This window comes from Periplaneta americana, chromosome 2 (assembly GCF_040183065.1).
Source record: "Periplaneta americana isolate PAMFEO1 chromosome 2, P.americana_PAMFEO1_priV1, whole genome shotgun sequence".
NCBI classification, from domain to species: Eukaryota; Metazoa; Arthropoda; class Insecta; order Blattodea; family Blattidae; genus Periplaneta; species Periplaneta americana.
In genome coordinates, this window is record NC_091118.1 from 101,976,472 (window position 1) to 102,002,992 (window position 26,521).

The 26,521-nt window shown below is 34.3% G+C and overlaps 1 protein-coding gene across 3 annotated transcripts in view; it reads left to right on the top strand.

The window, feature by feature from the left end:
• Positions 1 to 26,521, top strand: part of PAPLA1 (Phosphatidic Acid Phospholipase A1) — a 246,688-nt gene that overhangs the window by 214,680 nt on the left and 5,487 nt on the right. For all 3 annotated transcript variants that reach the window (XM_069818223.1, XM_069818224.1, XM_069818225.1), the window contains exons 8-12: positions 1,983 to 2,198; positions 7,459 to 7,627; positions 9,351 to 9,545; positions 11,615 to 11,757; positions 25,060 to 25,259. In XM_069818223.1, the coding sequence (XP_069674324.1) occupies positions 1,983 to 2,198; positions 7,459 to 7,627; positions 9,351 to 9,545; positions 11,615 to 11,757; positions 25,060 to 25,259 (923 nt within the window). The remainder of the gene's footprint in view (positions 1 to 1,982; positions 2,199 to 7,458; positions 7,628 to 9,350; positions 9,546 to 11,614; positions 11,758 to 25,059; positions 25,260 to 26,521) is intronic.

A 26,521-nucleotide genomic window follows, 5' to 3' on the forward strand; every position in this document is an offset into this window, starting at 1 on the left:
GAACTAATTTATGAATCGCAGCATGGATTGGAATGTAAAATTTTCTTGGAATAATCTCCTGACAACATGAGCCGATTTTGTATGAATTATATACAAACACTCTTTGTGGAATAGAATATTTTGGCCTATTATTAGTCATACATTTCTTAGCACACTACTGTACACGTGTGGTTTCAACAACCATTTAGCTTAGGCTGATGATGCATTCCTGTGCTCCCTGCTATGGCTAGGCTGACTGATCCCATGCAAATGAGAAACTTATAATCTGTTCACCCTGTAGCATAGTATTGAACACTGTCGGCCTGAGGGCAGAGCCCATGTGGAATTCTGTTTTCTTCTTTGTATGGTTTTTATGTTGTATAATTTATACCTAGAGGCATGCAGTAATGCATAATGCTGTAGCTAGAGGATGGCAGTATTGATTCCTGATGGGGTCATGGATTTTCTCCACTGCACTGTGGCCGCGGAGTTTATTCAGACTCTTAACAGAAATGAGTACCAGTAGCATTTCTTTGGGGGTAAAGGTGACAGGCACGTAGGAGAGACGTCCCTTCTGTCATTAATGCTGATTGTACAGGTGGCAGTCCTAACCTTCTGCCATCTTCTGAGTCGATTTGGCCATACTGGGGTTGACTTTACCTTACTTTTATTATTTATACATGTTTTTATACACCCTCGATTCAGAAAACTGTACATAAATTTTAACGTCTCTTTGATGTCATTTTCATTAATTCTAGCATTATGGTTTTGAGAAAGAAGTCTATCATAGACTGCTTTCATGTCTGTTATAACTGCAGTTATGATTTCCTTGTTCTTGAATCCAGAATATACATTTTTTCTAAAATGTGAAATAGCAGCTATAGCTCTTTATGCTGTAGAAGTCCTTGGAATTTGTGTCTAAAGAATTTAATATAGTGCAGTGTGACTTTCTTTCTTGCACTGACTGATGCTGGCTAGGTCATTTGATTAATGTTTTTAAATTTTTCTATGTGATGAATAGATTGCAGAAGTTCATGCAATCACATAATTTTATTGAATGGGCATATATCTGTAAAAACTTAGTATATCTTTGCCGATCATGTCTTATAGGTGAAAATAAAGGCATGTAAATGTTGCATATTTTCTATATATTGAAGTTGTTTGCCATAAATGCATGTTTTAATTTATTTTGCATATTTTAGAGCTGAGAATTTTCGTCATTTTTTTCCCTTCTCAAAAGACAAGGCAAGGCATTTGTTTCGAAATATCTTGTGTATTGGAAGGTAATCCTGAATTTGAGAAGTTGCAAACAATTAGGGACATCTGAATGGAGACTGTCATGTTGTCAGTGATGTACAGAACGTCATTTCATAGAAAAATGCCCCAGTCACTCCCTGCAATATTGAGAGAGCATTCTCAACATATAAAATAAATTTTTACTGGCAAACTGTATACTGCCACAACAACTACTTCAAAAGTTGAGGCATGTTTCCTAAAAACAATAATCCAACAACTTTAATATAATGATATTAAATGTTGCATATTCATTTTCAGTGCATATTTCAAGTAATTTAAGCGCATAAATGTATGCGTATTTTCCAACTTTAATACATAAATATCCGCAGTCTAATGACGAAATGTGAAAAAAATAGATTTCTACTGCTAAATAACATGCAAGATGACCATAGTGTATGCAGTGTTAAGACACAGCTTTGTTTTGCATGGGACCATGTTCTTAAATTGGGGTCCTGTCTGACATGTTTGTTACTATTGTGATGTCGTAAACGAAGGGTTGTCCTCCTGTTGTCACCACATCATAAGAGATTCACGATGTAGGTATCTTTATTGCATGCTCAAATACAGGACCAAGACAAGCCTCAATAGGAGTATGAAAATATTCAGTAGACAGTTAAATTGCATAGAAATATACAGGTACTTCTTCACTAATTGTCACATCTGACTGTTCAGTTGTTTTAAAATAACTTGCGACTTTTGTTTCACAGACCATAATGCACACAGTTGGTAAAGAGCTAAATCGGCTCTTCAACTTGTTCAGGGAGCGTAATCCTACATTTGAGGGTGGTGTATCACTAGGTGGTCACAGCTTGGGTTCTCTCATCCTATTTGACTTGCTGTATCATCAGAAACCGCCTGAACATAAACCAACAGAAGAACCAGTATTATCCTCAAGAGAGGGTTCAACAGAGCCAACCTCTACGGTAAGTACTTGGCATCTCATAACAACCAGATCAGATCTGGACTCCAAGGATTTCGAACTATGTTGGATATTGATAAACAGCTTATGTAATAGACTTGATTTCGTGAATCAACAACCTGCGGTGATCTTTTGCATTGTATACCAGAATTTATTGTATGTGAAGGTGGTGCTGTTACAAATTGCATTATTGGAATTTAATCCTTTTACATATCTGGCACCTTACTACATAATAAATTATAGAATTTTATGTGAAGTTAGTATCATATTATACCATTGAAATGTGATTAATTTACGAATGTGGTTGTGTAAACAACCTTAGTTTGTATGATATAAATAATACTAGCCACTTATATCATGTCAGTATTTGTAATCGAATCGTGGAAATATGTTCCCCTCCTCCAAAGTTAGACAATACAGTAACCGAAATTTTGTTAATGCTCTGATGTCCATAGTTCCCCAGTCTAACATCTTATGATTTTTTTCCCCCGTTTTCCCCATGTGAAAATAGAGCTTTGTTCGGGAAGGTTATTTGCAACACAGGGACGTTGTCACAGTGGTAATAGAAGCCCTGCAGTCAATACCAAAAACTGTCTTTCAAGACTGCTTTCTGCTTTATCAGTTCTGGCAGAATTGCCTGGTAGCTAAGGAGATAAACTTTAAAAATGTTCAAAAGGTGTTCACAGCAGCCATAGTATACGAAAGTGACCCTACCATGTGTGTCTTCATGTTTAGAGTAATTACTATGTTCTGGGGGAAAATTGATATGGTTAACTTCTTGGCTTTGATTAAAAAGTGTAAGTTAATGAAATGTATTCTCGAAAGATTAGGCATTAATAAATCTGTAATTAAGTCTAAAAACTTGCCAATCTATCAGTATATATAAACTGAATACCAGTAGCTAAAATGAATAGCATTAGAAAGCCCATTGTATAGTGATTTATGATAGTTAAATTTTAAACATTCTCTTTATTGGTGTTAGTTCTCAAGTGTTGGTCACATTTGAGGGGCATATAGTAATGTTATTGATATTTTTAATGTACTATGATAGTGAGCATTTCTTGAACTAGAATCATAAACAGACACGTCCATTTCACAGTAGCAGACTGAAAATTGTTTTAATAATTCTATCTCTTACCATAAAATACAATTTCATTAACGTCAAATGTAATAAATTATGTTCCAGTACCGAATTTCAATTATCATGCCTAAGATAAGCAAGAAATTTTACTTGAAAAATGAAATTATTCTTCTAGAAATAAACTCATTTCTTCTGATACACACTTTTTGAGTGGCAAACCAGAGAGATGGCAGAAGGGAGAAAATCTTATGCTTAATCTTTGTTACTGGCATTATCAACATTGAAATTTTCAAGAGCACAAGTTTAATGGAAAAAAAGATTTCCAAGTAAATGCATAGTACCAAAGTTGGAGTTACAATGGCCATATCATATTTATTCGCATAATAGATGCCATCGCATAATGTAAACACCCCAATTTTGAATAGTATTATGTAGGGAAAAAAATTCTCGCATAATGTACGCATTACATTTTCAATTGCTACCTGTGGAAGTATGCAATCGTTAATGTTGGATGCACTTCTCATGTTTAAATTTTTAAAACAGAGAGTTAATTTATTACTATTGGCTCTTTTTAAAATGCAAAAATGTATTATGATTGGTTCTTTTTAATAGTTTAAAATCTTTCAACGTGCTGTGAGCAGCATTAATGACGATTGTTGTGTACTGTCTTCGCGCTACGAGTTGGCGCGGGGAGTAGATAGGCGGGACGGGGGAACTTTATGCTACACTCTGACCTGAAAACTTCAGTCCACTTACTTGGCTACAAGGGAACGGAGTCAGACATAAAAGATTCCGCATCTTCGATGCTGTCGCTATGACTATCATTATCACATTTTTCAAAATTTCTGGAGTATGATCTGTCCATTATAATCGTCTGTTTATTTTCCAGCCGTGTATATTAACTCGAATCTCTCAACAAAGCCATTAACCCCACCGCCCCCATCCTGATGAACAACAATGAGTGTTCTGGACACATTTACGGTAGTCAAAACTCCCGTAACATTTTTATCATGCCAGAACTTGGGAAACGTTAAATTGGTAGGCCTATCTATCCGCATTTCGTCCAGATACAAAATCGGTTTTTCCACTTTCCTAAGCTTTCTTATTTGCTGTAGATATCTTCACGTATTCCAATTTACAGTATTTTCCTCAATTTTTTTTTGCTGCACACTTCTTCCACCTGAAATCCTTTTTCTTCAGTATTCGTCTTAATGTTGTCTTTCATTTCAAATCAATTCTCTCTTGTAGCAGGGGTAAAAGCTTGTTACTACTTTTTTTTTTTAGTTGGTTATTTAACGACACTGTAATAACTATGTACTAGCTTCTTCAGTGTCGATTGAATTGATGATGGCGAGATGGTATTTGGCAAAATGAAACCAAGGATTCGCCATAGATTACCTGACATTCGCCTTCCGCTTGGGAAAACCTCGGAAAGAACTCAACCAGGTAGTCGGGGCAAACGGGAATCGAACTCACTCCCGAGCACAACTGCAGATCAGCAGGCAAACGCACTATCTCCTGAGCTATGCCGGTGGCCCTCTTTCTTTTTCAAATAAAAATTCTCAATTATATCTTTTTTGTCAATCTCCCGTCGGAGTCATCTACATTTGCGTTTCGGTAGTCTGGACGTTTACATTTTTTTTCTCCCTCAGGTGTCGACAACGCACTTTCTTCTGTGCAGTCTTTCATTTCATTCCTTATACACTATATTGTTTTTGTGGATAGATTAGAGTACTTTTCTACCTTTGCTATACGTTTCGTAAGAGGAATGCAAAGGTACTGTTGTTCTTTTTCTTCATCACAGAATTATTTTGCACTTCTAATAATATTCCTTTCTCCGTTATAGATTGTCAATCCTTGTTTCCTCTTTGTCGACATATTTACAATAAACAAAAAACTGCTATAAACCTAAATAACAGTATACAATAACATAAATTCTATTAACCGTATTATTATCAACACTATTAACACGAAAAGCAAAGGATAACTAAAGCAATACATGATCTGTGGTATACTGAAAACAATTGTCTTGTTGAAACTAATAAAACACTACAATAAAAACCCCACTATTATTTCACAAAGTCGCAAAGACTCGTATACACGTGCAGTAGATGTTTGTGAAACAGGAATATTGCAGTGAACAGCACGGTGCGCATGCGCAACTGTTTCCCCTCCGCCCCGTCTAAGTACTTCAGCCGCCTTCTCCTGGCGTGACAACAGTAGTGTTGCTTGCTTCAGTTGTTACATTATTAGGCCGGGTGCACACAGAATGGGATGCAACGCGATGTGACATGGCACAATGCTACGTTTTGCTTTTACAACGCCTCATGACAGCTTAAAACTGCTTGTGACAACTGATTTGCTGGCTGTGTGGATTTGGAAAACTGGCCTAGGCTAGAAAATGGCGTCAATGAAAGAGGACTGTCTATATGAAAATTTCTATTGTATTTGGTTATTTATTTACTAAGGACACTTAATACACCTAAAAATCTATACGATTGAAAGAGTCTTAAAATTAAATACTACTAATGTAGTGCTCAAACGTCATTTTGTATGTTTATGACTACTTCACGACTCTCAATAAAGAAAAATAATGTATCAAATCAATAATGAGTGATAGTATAGAGCAGAGAAGTAGGCCTATTACAAATTATTATTATTATTATTATTATTATTATTATTATTATTATTATTATTATTATTATTATTATCATTATTATCATCATCATCATCAATATTATTATTCACCTGGTGCTTTCATCTCATTTGCAATTTCTCACATATTTCTAGAAATCACATTATTGTTGTGATATTGTTTCAAAGATTTTACAGAACGTATATTTCCTGTACTAGAACAACTAATTTATCCGCATCGAGGTTCATTATGAATAATGTGCACTACACAACAATATAGTATTTTTGGATAGTAAAGCATGCAATCGTAACCACTACTAACGCATGTGCAGTACACTGCAGCTATCAGACAATTTCCTCGAGACGAGCTACTAGCAGTCATTCGATATTGTCTCTCCATGTCTTCTCGCGACTGTCGCGCCACATCTGATTCTGTGTGCACCACATAATAATAAATCAATGGGAGATAAGTACTATGAGACAAAATGTTGAGTCGCGTCATGCTGCACCGGGTCTGATTCTGTGTGCATCCAGCCTTACTGCTCATAAGCATTCAATATATCAATGTTCTCGAAGTCGTACAATATTACATGAATGTCCAATGTCGAAACCAGCTGTGATTATCACATGGGATGTCAGGTAGTCATGATTTTTTCTCCTAAAATTTTTTCTCGCATATAATACGCATCCTGGATTTTTAATCCAAAAATTATGGAAAAAAGTGCATCTATTACACTAGTAAATATGTATGACAATATTAAATCGCCCCTATGGAGCTAACCTCTTCATTTTGTTACATATATTGGTATTCAAATTTTTTGTAAAAATTCTTCAAATTTCAATTAATGTCTAGAACTTATCAAAGTAATAAATTGGCTCCTCTCAAATGGTTTTGGTTTGATTCCCACTTTGTTTGTGCACTTTGTAATAGTACATCAGTGTATTGTCATTTAAAGTACAAATGCTCATATCCCACAAAATCAAAATTTTACAGGAGAATGAAAACACTTTTTTTGTCGACATTTAATTGCGGACTTACGTAGTACTGACATTTTTATTTTTCCGTGATTAATATTAAAATGTGGTTTAAAAGACTTTGCAGGCAATGTGCATCATTTTGACGAATTCAAAGTACCAAAAATTCAGTTTTGAACATTTTGAGGCTTACGAGTATTTGCACCTTAAGCGACTGTATATTGTTATATAATATATGGACTTTCAAACGAAATGTATGGGAAGCCTAAGCATATTCAATACACAGTTTCCCCAGTTCATTTTAATGGAACCTTAATAATAATGCTGTTCCTTTTCTGCTGTTCACTGGCTTCAATAAATTCTCCCAGCTTCATTTAAGATATCATGGATGGAGAGAATCTTCATTCCTTTCCTGCTCTCTAATCAGAAAGTGAAATTGTGTCTAAATATTGGAAGGCTCGACTGCTAATAGCTTCATAGCCACATACACTGCATTAGATACCACCATTTAAGATTGTATTTAATTGCTGAGAAGGATTTTTCTTAAAATACCTACTTCTGCATTACTTCTTAGGATGAAGACAAGAGTGAAAATACGACTGGAAAAGTGCCTCCCTCAGAGCGAAAGTTAAACCAAAGAATCAGCTATGTCATGGGGAATGCAGGCACAGGACAGCCCTTCATTACTTACCCACAGCTGAATTTTCAACCAAAGGCCTTCTTCGCCTTGGGTTCGCCTATTGGTAAGATTTTCTTTTATGTTGACAAATGTACATGTTGAAATAAATATAGGTCTACAAGTTACAAAAGAACCCTGGAAGTTTGCAATACCGACGTGACTTTAGGAGGTTGGACTGTATCAGCAAGCAAGCAGGCCAGAAGGCCAGGATACACTACATTCACTGCAAACAGTGTCGGTAACCATTCACTTGTAGTCGTGGTGGTGGTGGTGGTGGTGGTGGTGGTGGTGGTGGTGGTGGTGGTGGTTCTCAAATTAAACCCTTTTATTTTATAAATATTTCGCAACATTATAAATAATTGTCTTGGCATCACTTTTCAATAATCTGCCAGCAACACAAAGGTTATTATTCATTCGTGCACTTTAAACAGTGACGTATACTGGTTAAAGGGTTTGGGCTACCGCTGATCCTATTATTACACAAAATATATCTAACAATTACTTTAATTTTAATTACTATGGTAAAACTAATAATACAAAATTATTACATTATGTTATGTTATCTTATAAACTTTTTCTTTTGTAATTTCCTTGGTCTACCACTGGTAGCCTGCAAAATACGCCCCTGACTTTAAATGAGATTTAATTACAAATAAAGAAGTATTAAGTATATGTATATATATATATATATATATATATATATATAAAGGTAATACATTTTCATAACTTAGGTTTCAAAAGAAGTTGACTGGAAATTTTAAACAAATGGATGCAAATTAGTTATTACATAAAAATTATTTAAGATCAAGATATCCAAAAGAAATAGGCAATTGAAAACGCTAAATAGATACGAAGATAGATAAGGGATAGATTAATAGGAAATGAAAAACCCAGCTTGAAACTGTAATTTATAAATACTCAAAATCATAAAATATAGTACTGCGTACTTCATGCGAGACAATCTGTTATGAAGCGCCTTTGGAACAGCTGATCCCTATCATGTATATTTTGTTACATAAATTTACTATAAATGAAGACTTCAAATAAAAACGATCTAAGTGCCAAAACTCTCTCTATATGATTATGGTGATTTGTATCCAATTCGTATTTTATTATAAGTCTTCAAATACTGAACTTTAGGTATGTCAAATTAGTTTACACCATGTCTTCATCATCATTAGTGATCACAATATTCTCTCCATTAGTTTTTCTATCTGAAATGATCCCCTTATTGAAATAGCACATAATGTGTCGAGGTTTCATGGTCTTGATCTGGAGAAGCTAATGTGTTTGAGTAGTGATAAAAGTGATTGTGAATTATAGTGGAATGATTGAAAATAACGGAGGTATCTCTAGAAAACTTACTTCCGCCATCTTTGACCATCACAATTTTCATTTGGACTTTGAATTTGGGTCTTCAGTGTGAAAACCAACAAAAGAATTCAGCAGACCATTCTGAACTTTTTACATAAAAAAAAATTTCGAATGTAGTATACTTTCAGATCAATTAAAATTCATATTTTATAGGACAATAAAACGTTACATACACTAATTTTGTAAATTTCTCTGTGCTAACGACATGGTATAACGTATGCTTAATTACCATAAGGTCAACTGGCCAATTACAGTTTCATGCCAGATTTTAGCTCTTCTTCTTTTTCACTTATTCTTTTATTAAGTTTGTGTTTTTTATAGCTTGTTTCTGGATTCTGTTAGGATAATATTTTTCAAACGTGAAAACATAAATAGGCCTATCTTCAGGCAAATAATACAACTTTTTGTTTCAGGTATGTTTGTTACAGTTAGAGGTATTGAGACATTAGGTGAAGATTTTTGTCTCCCTACGTGTCCTGGATTCTTTAATATCTTTCACCCATTTGATCCAGTAGCATACAGGATAGAGACTTTGGTTAACCCAGAGTTAACCATGCTTCGACCTGTCCTGATACCACATCATAAAGGAAGAAAAAGGATGCATTTGGGTAAGATTGTTTTTTATTGAACTTACATGGTTCATCGAAAAGATAATATATCAAATTGCATTACGTCCTCAGTATTTCCCAAAATGTTAGTGATGTTTTCAAAAACATTCTCCAACATACACACGCACACGTGTGCTCCCTCCCCAAACACACACACACACACACACACACACACACACACACACACACACACACACACACACACGCACAAGCACATATATGTGCACCCACTCCACACACTCACTCACTTTGTCTATCTCACTCTCACTCTGTCTCTATCTTCCTCTCTATATTATAGGCTACTGTGTGTAACTCAGTTCACAATACACAGGGATTTGACATGGGAAATCAATTATTTGTAAATATCTTCCCAGCCACCAGTATAGGTCAGTCAGCTGAGGCACTTGCCTGCCAACTCGGAGTTGCTCTTGGGCGTGGGTTTGATTCCTGCTTGGGGTTTTCCGAGGTTTTTCCCAACTGTAAGATGAATGTCAGGTGATCTATGGCGAATTCTCGGCCTCATCTCACCAAATACCATTTCGCTGTCATCAATCCAATCGACGCTAAATAACCTAGTAGTTGATACAGCGTCTTTAAATAACCAAATAAAAAAACCTTCCCTGTAAATTTCACAGAAATATTTCGTTAAAAATATGTTAAGGGACTAAAAGTACATAGAAATACACTAACAACGATTTTATTTTCTTAATAGACTCAGAGGAATTAACTACATAAAATTTGAAGTGGAACTTTATTTAACATTTAACATGGTATCTTTTCTAGTGTATCAACAATGTTATTTAATTTTGTGTTATTTCTGCCACAGCACCTGTGTGAAACTGAATGTAAAAATATTATAGAAATAAAAATCAATTGTCTATAGAAGAAATAAACGTAAAATCACAGTCTAATATCATACAGTCACGAAGCTTGAGGTGATTTTTTGCATTTCTCACGATACAGCATTCCAAGCGGTTAGCAACTGGGAGTACTAGGAACAATAGACTGTGCTGGTACTATTTTGCATTGTTGCTTGCGAAGAAAAGTTGTGTAAACTGTGAAATGTTCATTATCAGTTGTAATAAATGTTAATGGCTAAAATTCAATAATTGGAATAATAATATGGGACAAGAAGGAGACGTTTGTAGTGCTATAAATTGTAAGAAAAAGAGGTCAGAGTTATTCTTCTTCCAAAAGATCCAGCAAGATGAGTTTATAAAACATACTATGTACTTCATGAAAATGATAAATAAACCTTATGTATTTAATATTTCAATAATGGAAGAAACGTGTTAATTTTTCCAAAAAAAAAAAAAAAAAAAAAAACCACACACACACTTGGATGCATATTCCCTACATATTGAGCTTCGTGAATGTATGTACTAGACTGTGATAAAATGTTAAATAAAATAAATGGAGTTATATTTTATAATTTTCTTTAATTAATATCTCAGAACCTTTTAAGAAAATAAAATAGTGTATTTCGATGTATTTTTAGTTCCCAACATTTTTTTTTATAAAATTTCCCTGAGATACATACAGGGAAGATCATATTTACAAATAATTGATTTACCATGTTAGTAATCCCTATATATAGTGAACTGTGCTACACACCTATCTCTGTCTTCTCCAGAGTACTCCTTTATTTTCAGTTAAGAATACAAAATTGCATATCATTTTGTCATCTCAGACAATGTCTACAGTGCATCACTGAAAGTGAATCTGTATTGCGCTAAAGGAGGTGATTAATCAAAATGTGCCCCTGCAGCATATTTGTCCATCACAAATTTTACTAGTATTCACGAGCTTTTCAACCAGATCTCGTGTGGAAAACTGATAGTCTAGCCATCCAAGAACATTGTACTTCTTTTCAGAGCATATAAGTTTCTTCATTTGATTACAAAGCATACTAAACAAGGATCTGTTGTGTTAAATTTTATTCTGGAATGGTGTAATGAAACATTTGCTGAATTAATTTTAAAGGAAATTCAAAATGTTATAAATATCAGTTGTAATCTATTAATATTTATATTACTTCTTGATGTTGTATTTTTCTTATATTATTTCAGAATTGAAGGAAACAATGGCTCGTGTAGGAGCAGACTTGAAGCAAAGACTTATGGAGTCTGTACGTAGCACATGGAACACAGTTTACCAGTTAGCAATGTTTCACCGTTCTGATGATCAGGCTCTGGAGCATGAAGTGGACAAGGTATTTCACTATACAAATTTATTGAACATGTACTGTAGATACAGGCTTTGTTAAGTTTGCAGACTTCGTTTCGTTTATTTATTGGAATAAAGTAATTTTTTACATTTAAACGTGACATGTTTCAGTTGATGTGTCTTCGTGCTTCCTTATCAGTTCGTTTGTTGATTGATTTTTCTGTATGTTGGTCTGACTAATGGCTTGCTGCATACTTGTCTGCATATCTGCCTGTATGTGCTTTCTGAAACTTTTTCTTCAAACTAAACATATAAATATTTAATATACCGGTACTTAAAATTATTTTAATATGTGAAAATGTGAAAATATGAAATCACTTCTTGTTGCTGTACGAGTAGCAGATGATTTAATTGATAAAGTAGGACTGAAGTAGTAATGGCAAAGTTGTTTTTGATCCATACTTTATACCGGTATCTTATTTTCATTAAAGTATAGTAAAATCCCTTGTAACCGGCATCCAGTTAATCGGCATACAAAAACAATGGTGTTCTTGGCTGGAGGGGAAGGTGTTTAAATCTGCCACGCTTACAGCATGGGCCGTCGGTGTTGCCACATTAGGAAGTTTGTATGAACTTTCTTGTTCAACGAATATTCGAACGTAAAATTAGTGTATTATTTGTATTGTGAACGCCTTAAAATGATAAATAAAATATATCAAAGTCGGTAAATAAATTAACTCTAATTTGTGAAAAAAAAAAGTCGTTTGAATTGATATGTAGATCGTGAAAAAAGTCAGTATTTAAAACATGTAAATCATAAAAAAAATTAATTTAAACATGGAAATCTCTTTGGATCATCACATTCAGTAGAACTTCAGTAATACGATTTTGTCATTAGTATAGCACAGCTCCATTCAAATTTATTTCAGAGAGAATTTCCACCGACAGGAAAACGCCGAACTTTATGAACAAACTGGTATTAATAGACCTGTTACACTCTAGATCTAGATGGAGAAAAGTGTCACATGAATATAAAAGACAATAGGACTATATTGAGTTGCACTACGACAGGACGGTTGGCTGCTGAATCATCAAAATACATTATTTCTTAGTCGTATCTTTTACACATTTGTTATTAGAGGGGGAAAAAATTTGCTCTGGTGCCGGGGATCGAACCTGGGTCCTTGCCTCTACATACCAAGCGCTCTAACCACTGAGCTACGCCGAAGTTCAATCCACAGCACTGGATTGAATCTCCCTCCTCTAGTATTTTTCCCTTAATCTTTACGTAATCTTTCAAGAAATTTAAGTAATTCGAAGGAGTTGTAATGTTTTCGTAAATAACATAGCACTGAAACCAGCTTATCTTGAATTCCTACCAGTTCAAGAAGAAAAATACAAGGACCTTCTTGAGTTGTGTGGAACAGGAATGATGAGGAACCCCTACCATTATTTCTACAAGTCTTTAAGACATGGAGTTCAGAATGATGGTGAGAGTTATTTGGATGAATAGATCTGTGCCATTGTCAGTTTGATGGAAGAATGTTTTCTTAGATTATTAAAAATCGTATTTTGTAATATTTTCCATGCCAAGTTGTTTATTATTCATATTACTACAATTAAATTTGCAATTTATTATCCTAAATTGTATGGTTGTGTCTACAGCAAAGTTAATTATGTAATATTAGAATTACTTACATAATTATTGATTAAAATTCCAAATACGTTGTTTACTATTTTTCAATGATTGTATGTCTTTTTACTAATAAAGTAGCATAACTACAACAATGCAAAAATATATTAAAGTCTAAATATCTTATGTCTGTTACATTGTAGAAAATTAGAGTATTTTATGGAAATAAATGATCAGATTAAAAATAGACTCACTACAGTTAATCGAGAAAGGTTTAAAAATCTACTGAATATAAATTTTAGGTTCTTAATTCTAAACAACATAGAGCTAGAGCAAATCAAATCCTTTGTGAACTATTTTTTATTGTTTCTTGAAAATTATAATTTTTGTAGATATGCTGTCCTGGTCCTAAGCCAGCGGTTTGTTGGTTGCATGAAAGTGTAGTTTCCATATTGTTGATAGTAGTACTTGTTTTCCATTCAATGGTGATTTTATGATTTTTCCTTATAATATTAAAAAGTTAAATTATTTCCTTTAGTAAAATTTTTCTTCCACATTTTAAAAATTCATTCTTTATCTCATCTATTCCTGGTGCCTTCTTTCCTTTTAGTTTCCTTATAGCAACTTGTATTTCTTCCTCTGTTATTTGAAATCCATCTTTTTCTTCTATTATCTCTTCTGTAAGTCGTGCTTTCTGGTCACCATTGTCAACTATAGTACCATCAGAGTATAGAATGAATGTTATGTTTTATTTAATGACGCTCGCAACTGCAGAGGTTATATCAGCGTCGCCGGATGTGCCGGAATTTTGTCCCGCAGGAGTTCTTTTACATGCCAGTAAATCTACTAACATGAGCCTGTCGCATTTAAGCACACTTAAATGCCATCGACCTGGCCCGGGATCGAACCCGCAACCTTGGGCATAGAAGGCCAGCGCTATACCAACTCGCCAACCACGTCGACTCAGAGTATAGATGTTGAAAATTCTGCTTCCATCTTTCTTCATCGATTTTATTTATTGTTTCATTTATCTCAGCTTTTCTATTTCTGAGCATTTGCCAAACTTTTCTTTGTGCACCATATAAATCAGATTTCATTACCTTTGTGAATGCTTCTTAGTGAGATTCTTTTAATTGTCTTACCCTCATATTAGTTTCATTTCTGATTTTCTTATATATTTCTGTATCGCCAGTGTTTTGAGTACTTCGAAATTTAATAAAAGCATTCTTCTTTTGTTCTGCTAAGTATTTCACTTCTTCCATACAGTAAACCAAGGTGTTTTTTACCTTTTAGAGGATGTACCAACTTTTACCTTTCTTTTTCCTAAAATCTCTTCAGCTGTACTTAAAACGTTTATTGTTAAGTTTATTCCATGCAATTTATTCATCATCATTAATATCTATATTATTATTATCTTTAATTTTTTGTTCTAAACATCTTAAGTCTCCAGTTGACGAATCATCCACTGATTCTATATTAAATTTTCCCATATATGTTGGTTCCTATCTTTTTATTGTTTGGAATTCCAATCTTAATTTGCCGTGTGTGTGTATTTTGTGTGTTGTGTGTTGTGCGTGTGTTTTTTTATGCTCTCTCAATTAATATCACTCAATAAAAGAATTGTATTCCAATGGATACCATCCCATTGTGGAATCCTGGGAAACGAGAATGCGGATGCTTTAGCAAAGAAGGGCAGCACTGCTACTTACAGACCTGTTACTAAATCTACGTATTACTCTGTGAAAAGATTTATTAAATCTACATACTTAGACTTCAACAAACAAAATTTGATAACACAATCCCAAGGGAAAAAATGGAACTCTCTGCATCAAAATCCACAGTTAATTCCCGATTTACCACGAAAATAGTCTGTAGCTGCATTTAGATTGGCAACAGGCCATGATTGTTTGGCCAAACACCTGCATAGAATTGGAATATATCAGTCCCCTAACTGTCCATTGTGCAACTCAAACCAAGAAATGGAACCTCAAAATCTATGCTTCAGTGGCTAGTAATCATAATATCTTTGAAAAATATTGGAATGCAAGAGGTCAAATGACTTTATTGTCAAACGCCTGGCATTAGAAAACAACATTTTTTTTTTTTATTTTATTGAGAACATCAACTGCATGCCCCATTACATAGTAATATTACATGCATTATACTTAACAATTCATTCATTCATTCATTCATTCATTCATTCATTCATTCATTCATTCATTCATTCATTCATTCATTCATTCATTCATTCATTCATTCATTCATTTATTTTATTCCATAGATCTTACATGAGCAATGAAGCTTTAAGATGTGGAACATGTCAACATTTTACAATATTACAATTACAATTTTTACAAATTTTTATAGTTTTATAATTTAGTAATTTGCTACAATTTTTACAATTTTGTACAATTTTTTTACATTTTTTTTACATTTTGGCGAGATGTAGTGAGATGAGATGAGGTCCGAGGATTCGCCAAAATATTACCCGGCATTTGCCTTTTCGGTGGGGGAAACCTCGGAAAAACCCAACCAGGTAATCAAATCAAAGGGGTTGATGCCAAGGACTCGCCATAGACCATCCGGCTTCAGTCCCACGGCTGGGGAAAACCTCCGAAGAAACCAAAGTCCAAAGGGGGATCCAACCCAAGCCCGAACGCAGCTCCGGATCAGCAGCCCAGCGAGTCTGTCGACTGAGCTACATCGATGGCTCTACTAAAAGTATACAATACATAGCCAATCAGATTATTAAATTTACAAACGCAAACGATCATTCATAAGTTGAGCTATATTATAATACAAAACAATTTAATTAAATTTAAGGCATAAACAATTCAACCAGTTGTGATATACAGAAATTGATAATACATATCATGCAAACTACTTCAAATTACAAACACAAACAATTTATCAGTAGAGCTATATAGATTACTATTCAATTTAAAGCATATATAATTCATCGGCCAAAACTATACAAATATATACAATACAAAGTAGCATACTTTCATTAAGCTATACAAATTTGTGCAATTAATATTAAGTAGATTAATTCAATTTATAATCATAAACAATTCATCAGTTGAGCTATACATATTACCATTCAATTTACAGTAGGTCTATATACAATTCATCAGTAGAGCTACACAGACTAGTAATCATTTTAAGAACATATACAATTCATCAGCCAAACTATACAAACATATACGGTACAATCAAATTAGTTCAATTTACAAACTTATTTTCGTTAAGCTATATAATTCATATGAAGTAGATTAATTCAATTTATAAGCTTAAACAATTCATCAGTTGACCTATACAGTATACTATTCAATTTACAGTACATACAATTCATCAGTTATGCTAAACAAAAAATACAATACATAGTAAACAGATTAAGTCAATATAAAAACATATTTTAGTTGAGCTATATAAAATTGTACATGTCATTTAAGTAGAATAATTCAATTCACAAGCATAAACAATTCACGTGGTATTACAATTATATGCTACAATTTCCTTTTTCATAATATGAGAGTTGAATTTGCCCATCACCTTAACTAATTTTAATCCTCTACTTATAAGCTTGAAATTTATATATATATACCTTGGCTTATTTACATTTAAAATTACAATATTCCTGATGATTATCTTACATGTTTCCATAATATGAAAATGAGTACATCTTATCTTTGCCAATTTTTATCATTTATAGCCTACCTTAAAAAAAAAAAAAAACTTGAAATATCTACATTATATCTAAAGTGAGCCATATGTACAATTTTATTATTCTTTTACCCTTAGATTATATTTGTTTGTAAGACCGACTACCTGAATTTTATATCTGCTTAACAATCTGTTTTCTTATATTCTATATTTACAGTTTATTATTGTTATTTTATAATTGATACCATTATTGTGTATCTACAAGTTAATTGAGTATATATATTTACAAAATGATCTCAAATGAAATGTTATGACAAAATGTACAATTTGATATTTACAATTGGGATCATATAATAAATACATACGTTTGTGACGCTATTTATAGAATACAATTGTTTTTGGAATACTTATTATTTTATTGTTCTGTTTTTTTGAAAGTTATTATGTGCTGAGTTATTTAGTGATGGTGTGATGGTTTGTTCTAGATGTTCATGGATTGAATATATTTCCGAAATGCTCGTAAGTGCCTGGATGTTAATTGCTGATTAGTGACTGGCCAGGTTCCTCCATTTTGTGATATCTCTTTTATGAGGATGGTTCTTTGATTTGTCATTTTGGGACATTCGTAGATTAGGTGGTTCACCGTTTGTTGTCCTCTGTGGCATGTGCAGGCTGGATCATATTTGAGGTAGAAGCGGTGTAAATATGAATTGGTTTTCCTGTGACATGACACAATGACAGTGAATTCCGGCATTACCAGGAGTTTTGTTTTTAATCTGTCCATGACAGAAGGGAAAAATGCTTCGCTCAGCGCTACTTTTGTGGTATTATTCCAACATTCTTGCCATTTCTGAAGTCCTAATCGTGATATTCCTGTTTTGATTGTCGATTTTGGGATTTTCTTGTATATTACTTCACCACCCCAGCCAAAATGGATTGTCCAGTTTCTCTGTTGTAGTGCAGAAAGAGTATTATGAATGTGAGCTATTAGTGTGTTGTGCTTTGTGTTTCTCTTCAGCAGGGATATTGTGATGTTGCTGTCAGTGTATGCAGCTGCCACTCGCTCTTCATCCAGTATCTTCTCCATTCTCTGTAGCTCCTGTAGTGCTTTCCAGATCGCAACTTGCTCGGCCTGATTGTTAGAGCATCTTGCATGTAATCTGTACTTCAACTGGCAGATGAGTTCCTCTTTTTGGAATATTGCTGCAGCTGCTCCTACTTTGTCTTCTGTCTTGCTCCCATCTGTGTAGATTTCTATTGCGTAGGTTGTGTTGTCCTGAGTTCCTATGATAGACTTATCTTGTGCAGGATGGTTCCAATTTACTGGTTCTAGGGGTGTGTCATAATCTCTTGCTCCGTGCGTTGCTTTATATAGTTGAATATTACCATCTATTGTGATGTTGATGGGTTGGATGCCGGCTATAATGCAAGACGCATCAAATGAAATGGTTCTATATGCTTTGATGATTTTAATATTACATAACCTTTGGATGCGTTAGAGTTTGCTAACGTTTCTAGACTGTCGTAGGGCTTCCTCCCACACCGGTGCTCCATACGTCAGGATTGGTTCTATTGCTAGAGCTATATGTTCTAGGCCCCAGTGAAGCTTTGCCGATTTTGATAGCAAATGTATTAATGTGATTGCTTTGTCGTGTATATAATCTATGTGCTTGTTGAATTTGAACGATCTGTCTAGATACACTCCAAGATACTTTAATTCATTAACTTGGTCTATTGGTTTGTTGTTAATGTAGATGTTTATGACCTCGTTATGTCTTTTCTTCCTGGTAATAACTAGCACTTTAGACTTTATTGGATTGAATTTGATTTTATTATCTCGAGCCCACCGTTCGATTTTCATTACATCTTGATTTGCGTAGTTTTCCATTTCCATTATGCTTCCACCTTTCGTCATAACAAGTAAATCGTCTGCAAAGGCGAGTACTTCAGAGTGTTGTGTGTAGTCCAATTGTAGTAGAGGATCGTACAGAATATTCCACAGGCCAGTCCCGCAGCATGAACCTTGTGGGCATCCTTTCTCCACCGCTTTTTCCGTGCTGTATCCGTTGGTGCAGAGGCTTGCCTTCCTGTTCCAGAAGTAGTCCATAGTTAATGTGTACAAGTTTTTAGGACAATTCTTCTGTCTTAAGTTACTCATAATACTAGGCCACCAAGCCGCGTCAAATGCACCCTGTACATCCAGGCTGATTAAGGCAACATAGCTGTAGGTTTGCAGGCTTTGTAGTACGAAGTGTTTTACTGCCATTATGGCGTCTATTGTACTTTTCTGGGGTATAAATCCAAATTGTCGTGTGCTAGACAACTTGTTTGAATTTATGTGATGTTGTATTCGATCTATCATTAGCTTCTCCAGCACTTTGCCGCCAACATTGATTAAGCTGATGGGTCCATATTTTGACACACTGTCACATGTCTCTCTTCCAGGTTTAACTATTGGTATTATTATAGATCGTTTCCAGATGTTTGGGAAGTGTCCAGTTTCAATCTGTAGTAGACTGTAGTGAAGAATTTAGGAAATTGTTTGAAGGATCTCATTATAATATCACTGGACAGACTGTCCTCTCTGGGCGATTTTGTGGGATCAAAATTTTGTAGGATGCGAAGGATCTCCTCCTGTGTGAATGCCACATCATTCGGCATAGTCAACGTTTCTGCCATTTGCCTCCTCAATTGGGCTTGAAGTTCACTGTCGTCATGTTCGCTGTCATCCGGGACAAAGTGAGCCATCATATATTCTCTTGTGCTTGCTGTGTCGGTAGTGTAAGTTCCATCATTCTTTCGGAGTGTAGTAAGTGAACTTTGTCCTCTTAGTTTATTAGCTGCTAATTTATACACGATATTCCATGGATTGGATCCTTTCGTATTGGTACAGAACTGTTTCCATGATTTGATTTTCTCCATATTTATTTTTGACTGGTACTGCCGACTACCTTCTAGGTACTTAATTTTTCTGTCCTGTCGCAATTGCTCGTTGTTTTGTGTCCTTTGATATAGCCTCCTAAGTGTGTTCACCTTCTTTTGAAGCACAGTTAATTCTGGTGTCCACCACGGAACATATTTGCCGCTATGCTTCGCTGCTTTTCCCATACTTATTCTAAAAGATCCTTTACATGATTCACTTATGCAATTTTGTAATTTGTTAACTAGTAGTTCCGTATCTTCATAAGATTTCAATTTGTTGGCTAGTTCTTCGTCTGTTTAGCGTTAATTTTACACCCGAATGTTGTACTAAGCTGTGTTGCTAGTAGGCGATCAAATTTTTCGTAATTTCCTTCTTTAACGATATATCTTGCTCTGTGGTAGATGCTTGTCTTGTCTCTGTTCACTTCCCCTATCTTGAAAGATATTATCCTGTGGTCGGAACAGCTCTCTTCCTCCGCTATTTTCCAATCCGTTATGTGCCCTAGGAGTATGTTATTTGTGATTGTTAAATCAATCCAACTTCTGCCTCTTGCCGTCTCATATGATGGTATTTCCGTATTTTCGTTCAGTATGTGCAAGGTGTTAATGGTAAGGAATTCTTCAAAAAGCCTTCCACGCTCATTGTTTATGTCGTCATACCATAGCTTATTTCTAGCATTCGTGTCAGCAGGAATTGGTAGCCCTCTTCCCTTAATGTGTGTGAGAATTCTTTCAACTTTCCTAATATCTTCCTCTATGTTTGAAACTCTATCAGAGTATATGCTTGAGGCAAAAAATACTTTCTTCTTGTAATTAACTTCAACGACTATGCAATCTTCATCTGAGATTTTCCTGATTGTTGTAACGTCAGTATCTTTGTTATTGACAATTACCGCTGCCCTCTTTCTTCTATGGCCACTTGTATACGTCCTCATTGTTTTCGATATTCCTGCCAATTCATTATTAATAGTGTAGGGCTCCTGAATGAATGTTATGTCAATGCCCTGATTTTTAATAAGCTGCACCAAATTGCTAGTCGCTGTTCTCGAATGTTGCAGATTAATCTGGAAACACGTGAGTCCATGGTAATCCATTCTAATAGTCAGTGTTTAGTTGGTACCGTTTAAGTACTGTTTGATGGCAAGGACAATCTTTGTCTAGCGCAGAGTGGTTCTCGTTCATGCTGTTGTCTCTGTTATATTTATTGTAATTGACACAATTTGTACATTTGTAATTCTCTTTTCTCTCCTGGCACTCCTTTAATGTGTGATTTCCAGTGCAATTCGGGCATGTTTGAATTCCCTTGCAATCTTGGGCACGATGATTGAACTTGCAGCACTTATAACAGCGGGTGACTTTTATGTAGTCATGCCAGTTACACATATTCCAACCAACTTTTAGTTTTTTCCCTAGTATTTGTTTTCTTAATTCAGAACTAATTTCAACAACAAGGTTCTTGCATTTTTTTCCTATCTTGAAATTCAAATTTTTGTTATGTATGTATGTATGTATTTTTTTTTTTATTGAGAACATCAACTGCATGCCCCATTACATAGTAATATTACATGCATTATACTAAATAATTTACATGTGTAATTACAATAGTATGCTACAATTTGCTTTTTCATAATATGAGAGTTTAATTTACACATCACCTTAACTAAATTTAATCCTATACTTATAAGATTGAAATTTCTATATACACGCCTGGGTTAATTTACATTTAAAATTACAATAATGTATGTATGTATGTATGTGTGTATGTATGTGTGTATGTATGTATGTATGTATGTATGTATGTATGTATGTATGTATGTATGTATGTATGTATGTATGTATGTATGTATGTATGTATGTAATGCTCTGAATTTGACAATGAAGTCATTCTTCTTCTCGCCTCCCAATATTTAAAGATTGGTTCCTTAAGTGCATCACATATTAATAAAAGTCTCTCATCCGTTTCTTTTACCTTTGAACACAAAAAGCAATTTGGTGAAGTAAATACTCCGATTTTATGCAGGTGTTTGCCTGGGAAATCGTGACTAGATGATTTGCATGGAAAGTATGGAATCATTTTATGTTCAATTATATCGGTTTATTCCACTGAGCATTTTCATTATTGCTTTTAATTTGGAATTGATAAGTTTGATTGATCTTTCTTTTGATAATTCGTTTTATTGATTTATACGCAACATTTTGTTGGGTTCTTTGTTTGATTTTTGCTCCTTTTTTCGCCAACATATCTGCTGTCTCATTGCCAATCGCTCCACAATGAGCCTGGATCCATTGTAATATGATGTTTTTTTTTTTTTAATTTGTTGAATCATGGCATGTGTTTCTTTAATTTTTTGCATTTTAGGGTAGTTGGTGCATGCTATAGCTTGAATAGCAGCTTTGGAGTGTGATAATATTACAAAATTACTGCATTTGTTTATCCAGTTAAAGATATTCTGTATTGATGTGTATATTGCTTCATTCTCACCATAAAAATTTGTGATATTAGTTCCAACAGTTTTGTAGAAAGAAAAGAATTTACATGTTTCTTCTACTCCATCTCCTCCTTCGTTATCAAAGACAGATCCATCTCTATAAACATGAGTGCAGTCATTTACTGGGTATTTTGTATTTAGTTTTCTAGTATGATGAGTTTTGCTACCTCTGAATTTGTATCCTTTTTACTGAAAGTTTCATTTAGGTCTAAATAATATTGTACATCAAGATTTTCTACTGGACTGTAATTGTTTATTATAGTTTCTTTTTCTTTGGGACTGTCTAGCATTTCTTTTAGTTTGCGGGTTTCTTTCAAAATTTCAACTTGAGTTTTTAGGAATGTTTGCTGTCTAAATATTTGTTCCATTTATTGTAGTTTGGTAATCTCAGTAGTTTCTCATACAGTAACAGGGCCTGTGTTTGTAATTCTAGGATTAGTGGTTTGTTGGACGTAACGATTTTTAAGGCATCTGTTGGAGTATTTTTAGTTGCTCTAATTATTAGTCGGAGAGCTTAGTTCTGTGTATGTTCGAGTATGTTTTTATTTGTGTTGGATGCTGCTGTTTGTATTTCTCCACAATTTGCCAAGTACCGGTAATAACATATGATCTGTACCTATATCTGTTGAGTTCAGTGTTCTTACATCTAATATTTCTGTAGGTTTCAACATTCTATTAGTTATTATATAATCTATTACAGATTCCATTCCTTGTGAACTGCTAAAGGTGTATTTATATTTAAGGTCGTGGTTAAAAAATGTATTATTAATTCTTAAATAAAAGACAACAAAATTCCATTAGCATATCACTGTTATCATTGGTTACTTCGTCATTAAAACGTTGGTTGATTGTATTAATAACTTTATTATCTATTTGAGTGTTAAGATTGTCCATTAGAGGTATTTGATGATCGACGGTAATTTGGTAGCATAGTCGGTATACCGCTGGCCTTCTGTGCTCAAGGTTGCAGGTTCAATCCTGGCCCAGGCCGATGGCATTTAAGTGTGTTTAAATGTGACAGGCTCACGTCAGTAGGTTTACTGGCATGTAAAAGAATTCCTGCGGGACAAGATTCCGGCACACCGGTGATGCTGAAGTAACCTCTGCAGTTGCGAGCGTCATTAAATAAATCTTCTTCTCATATATATATATATATATATATATATATATATATATATAATCTTTTTTTTTTTTTTTTTTTTTTTTTTTTACGGGAATTTTATCTAGTTGATCTTGTAAATCTTCATACAAGTTTGCCCGTTCTGATTTCGGTTTACTTATATCAGGAGCATACACACTCAATATATGAAGGGAATTTCCTTTTAAATTCAGTGTTACTGTCATCATACTTTCATTAGCATACACGTAATATTATTATTGGAAATTAGTTATCTCTATTTGAAAATATTTTTTTTCATCTTTATATCATTAATTGACATACCAAGTAACTGAACACATTTTATTTGTCCTTTTATTTCATCTACTATCTTGATATGTTGTTGTCTCAGTAAGTCATTATTTTAAATATTTTGTGCTTGAAATTGTCATACCAAAGCTTCAGAATTAAACTACTTGAAAGATAAACTTAGTTATTTCTTTAGACATTCATAACTGTATTGGAGAATGGTGCGTGTGAAATGGATAGACAGAACAGAAAATGAAGCTGTGCTAGACAGAATGATGCTGAAATTGGTCAGGAAGAGAAAAAGAAATTGACTTGATCACTGGCTAAGAAGAAACTGCCTACTGAAGAATGCACTGGAAGAAATAATGAATGGGAGAAAAGTTAGGGGCAGAAGAAGATATCAGATGACAGACAACATTAAGATGTATGGATCATGTGTGGAGAGGAAGGCGGAAAATAGGGAAGATTGGAGAATGCTAGATTTGCAATGAAACACTTGTCCATGGGCAGAAAACTTTGCTATATGAATGAACTTTATTAGTTAATACGTATATATTGAAATTTAAACTGGTAACATGAAAATGTCTCCTTCTTTCCCGTAAAAAAAGAACATTTTCATATTATTTTGGTTTGAATTTTAATCCATGTGTTAATCAATAAAGTTATGAATGTCTAAAGGAGTGACTAAATTTATCTTTTGAACAGTGTATTCAAAATAAATATCCTTAGTTAATAATTTTTAATACATTGGCTAGATTCGAACCTGTGAGCTTAGGAATTAAAGCAAGCATGATAATCATTCAACCAAGGATGGCATTACTGTATAAATAATATGTAATTAGAAAATAGTAGATAATAAATGTTTGAGGCAGCCGGGTAGTTCAGTTGGTAGAGTAATTGGCTATGGACTGGAAAGTCCTGGGTGGTGACGGGGTTTCCTTGTTGTCAGAACTTCCCAGAATGGCCCCAAGATTCACTTAGCCTTCTATTAAATTTAGTACTGGGTGTTTTCTGGGTAAAAATGTGGTCAGAGCATGTGCTGATCATACCATTTTAGTGATGAGGTAAAGAAGGTACTGAGTTTTCCCTTTATGCCCCCCAAGCACCTTCATAGCATATATAAGGGATACCTTTACCTTCTTTTTTTATGACATGATATTGTTAATTTCTATGTGAAAGCTATTGCGATGAAAAAGTGAAGCAGGTAATATGAGCATTTCTTACATTGATGTGCAGGTGCTTGAAGAACAATTGCAGGAACAGCAGCAGCAGTCTGAGACAGACAGCTGCCACTCTGGAACAGATGGGGAGACAGACCCAGATGTATGTGTGGGACAGCTTAATGGAGGTCGCAGGATTGACTTTGTTCTCCAGGAAGCACCACTCGAGAGCTTCAATGAATACCTGTTTGCTCTCAAGACTCATGTCTGTTACTGGTAAGTGTAGGTTCTTTCAATATCAATATAATTCCTATTTTTTCCCCAATATCATCACTTTTATTAGTGGGAAGTATTTTAGAAAGAGGAGAAACTGAATTGATTCATTCATAGTGTTCTGCCCAAGGGCAGGTCTTTCACTGCAAACCTAGGTTTTCTCCAATCTTCCCTATTTTCTGCCTTCCTCTTTGTCTCTGCATGTAATCCAGATATCTTAATATCATCAATCATCTGATATCTTCTTCTGCCATTCACCATTCCTTCCAGTACATCCTTCAGTAGCCAGTTTCTTCTCAGCCAGTGACCAAACCAATTCCTTTTTCTCTTCCTGATCAATTTCAGCATCATTTTTTCTTCATCCACTCTTTCCAACTTAGTTTCATTTCTTATTCTATCCTTCCATTTCACACGCTTCATTCTTCTCCATATCCACATTTCAAATGTTTCTAGTAGTTTCCCTTCAATTCGTCATAATGTCCATGTTTCTGACCCATACAATGCCACACTCTATACAAAGCACTTCACTAGTCTCTATAGGACGATTAATATAGTAGTATTGCACATCTACGTTAGCAATAAATAAAAAGTTTGACTTATTTATCATTTTGGCAGCAGATAAGACTATGTCTGGGGGCAAAGAACAATGTGTCAAAGGGAAATAAAAGTAGCATTTCCACAATATTAAGTATGTACAATAAATATGTACATATGCGAACCTTCCTAACAGATAACTACCGGTATTTATTCTTGATTGATGTTTGTTCTGCCATTGCACAGCATTAATTTGTTCACTTATGATACAATGTTGTCATTGTTAGCCAGATGGAAAGGTTGTCCATCATATTGAAAACCTAAGTTTGAATCTGGTGAAAGTGAGTGAAATTTGTGTTAGATATACTGTAAACAATGTTGGTCCATGTGTTACGATAATATTTCTGTTATTCTTTCAATATTTCGTAAAAGTATTGCTTCTAGTCAAAGTTATATTGTCACTGTGATGTATCCAGACCTTTGGCAGATGTAACAGTTGTCAAACGAAAATGTTCGAGGTCTGATTTAATACATTATCAGGGTGATAAGTCAGTAAAGTGTTTCAGTATTGATATATTATGTATAGAGTAATTTTAATTTAATTTATATACGTATAAAGTACCAGAAAAAAATGTGAAATTGGACAAGTGAAAGGATTAATACTGGTGAAATAATCTGGAATCATATTCAGATAAGGGTTCCTCATGCTCTTCCTCAGTTTCTCCAAGAAA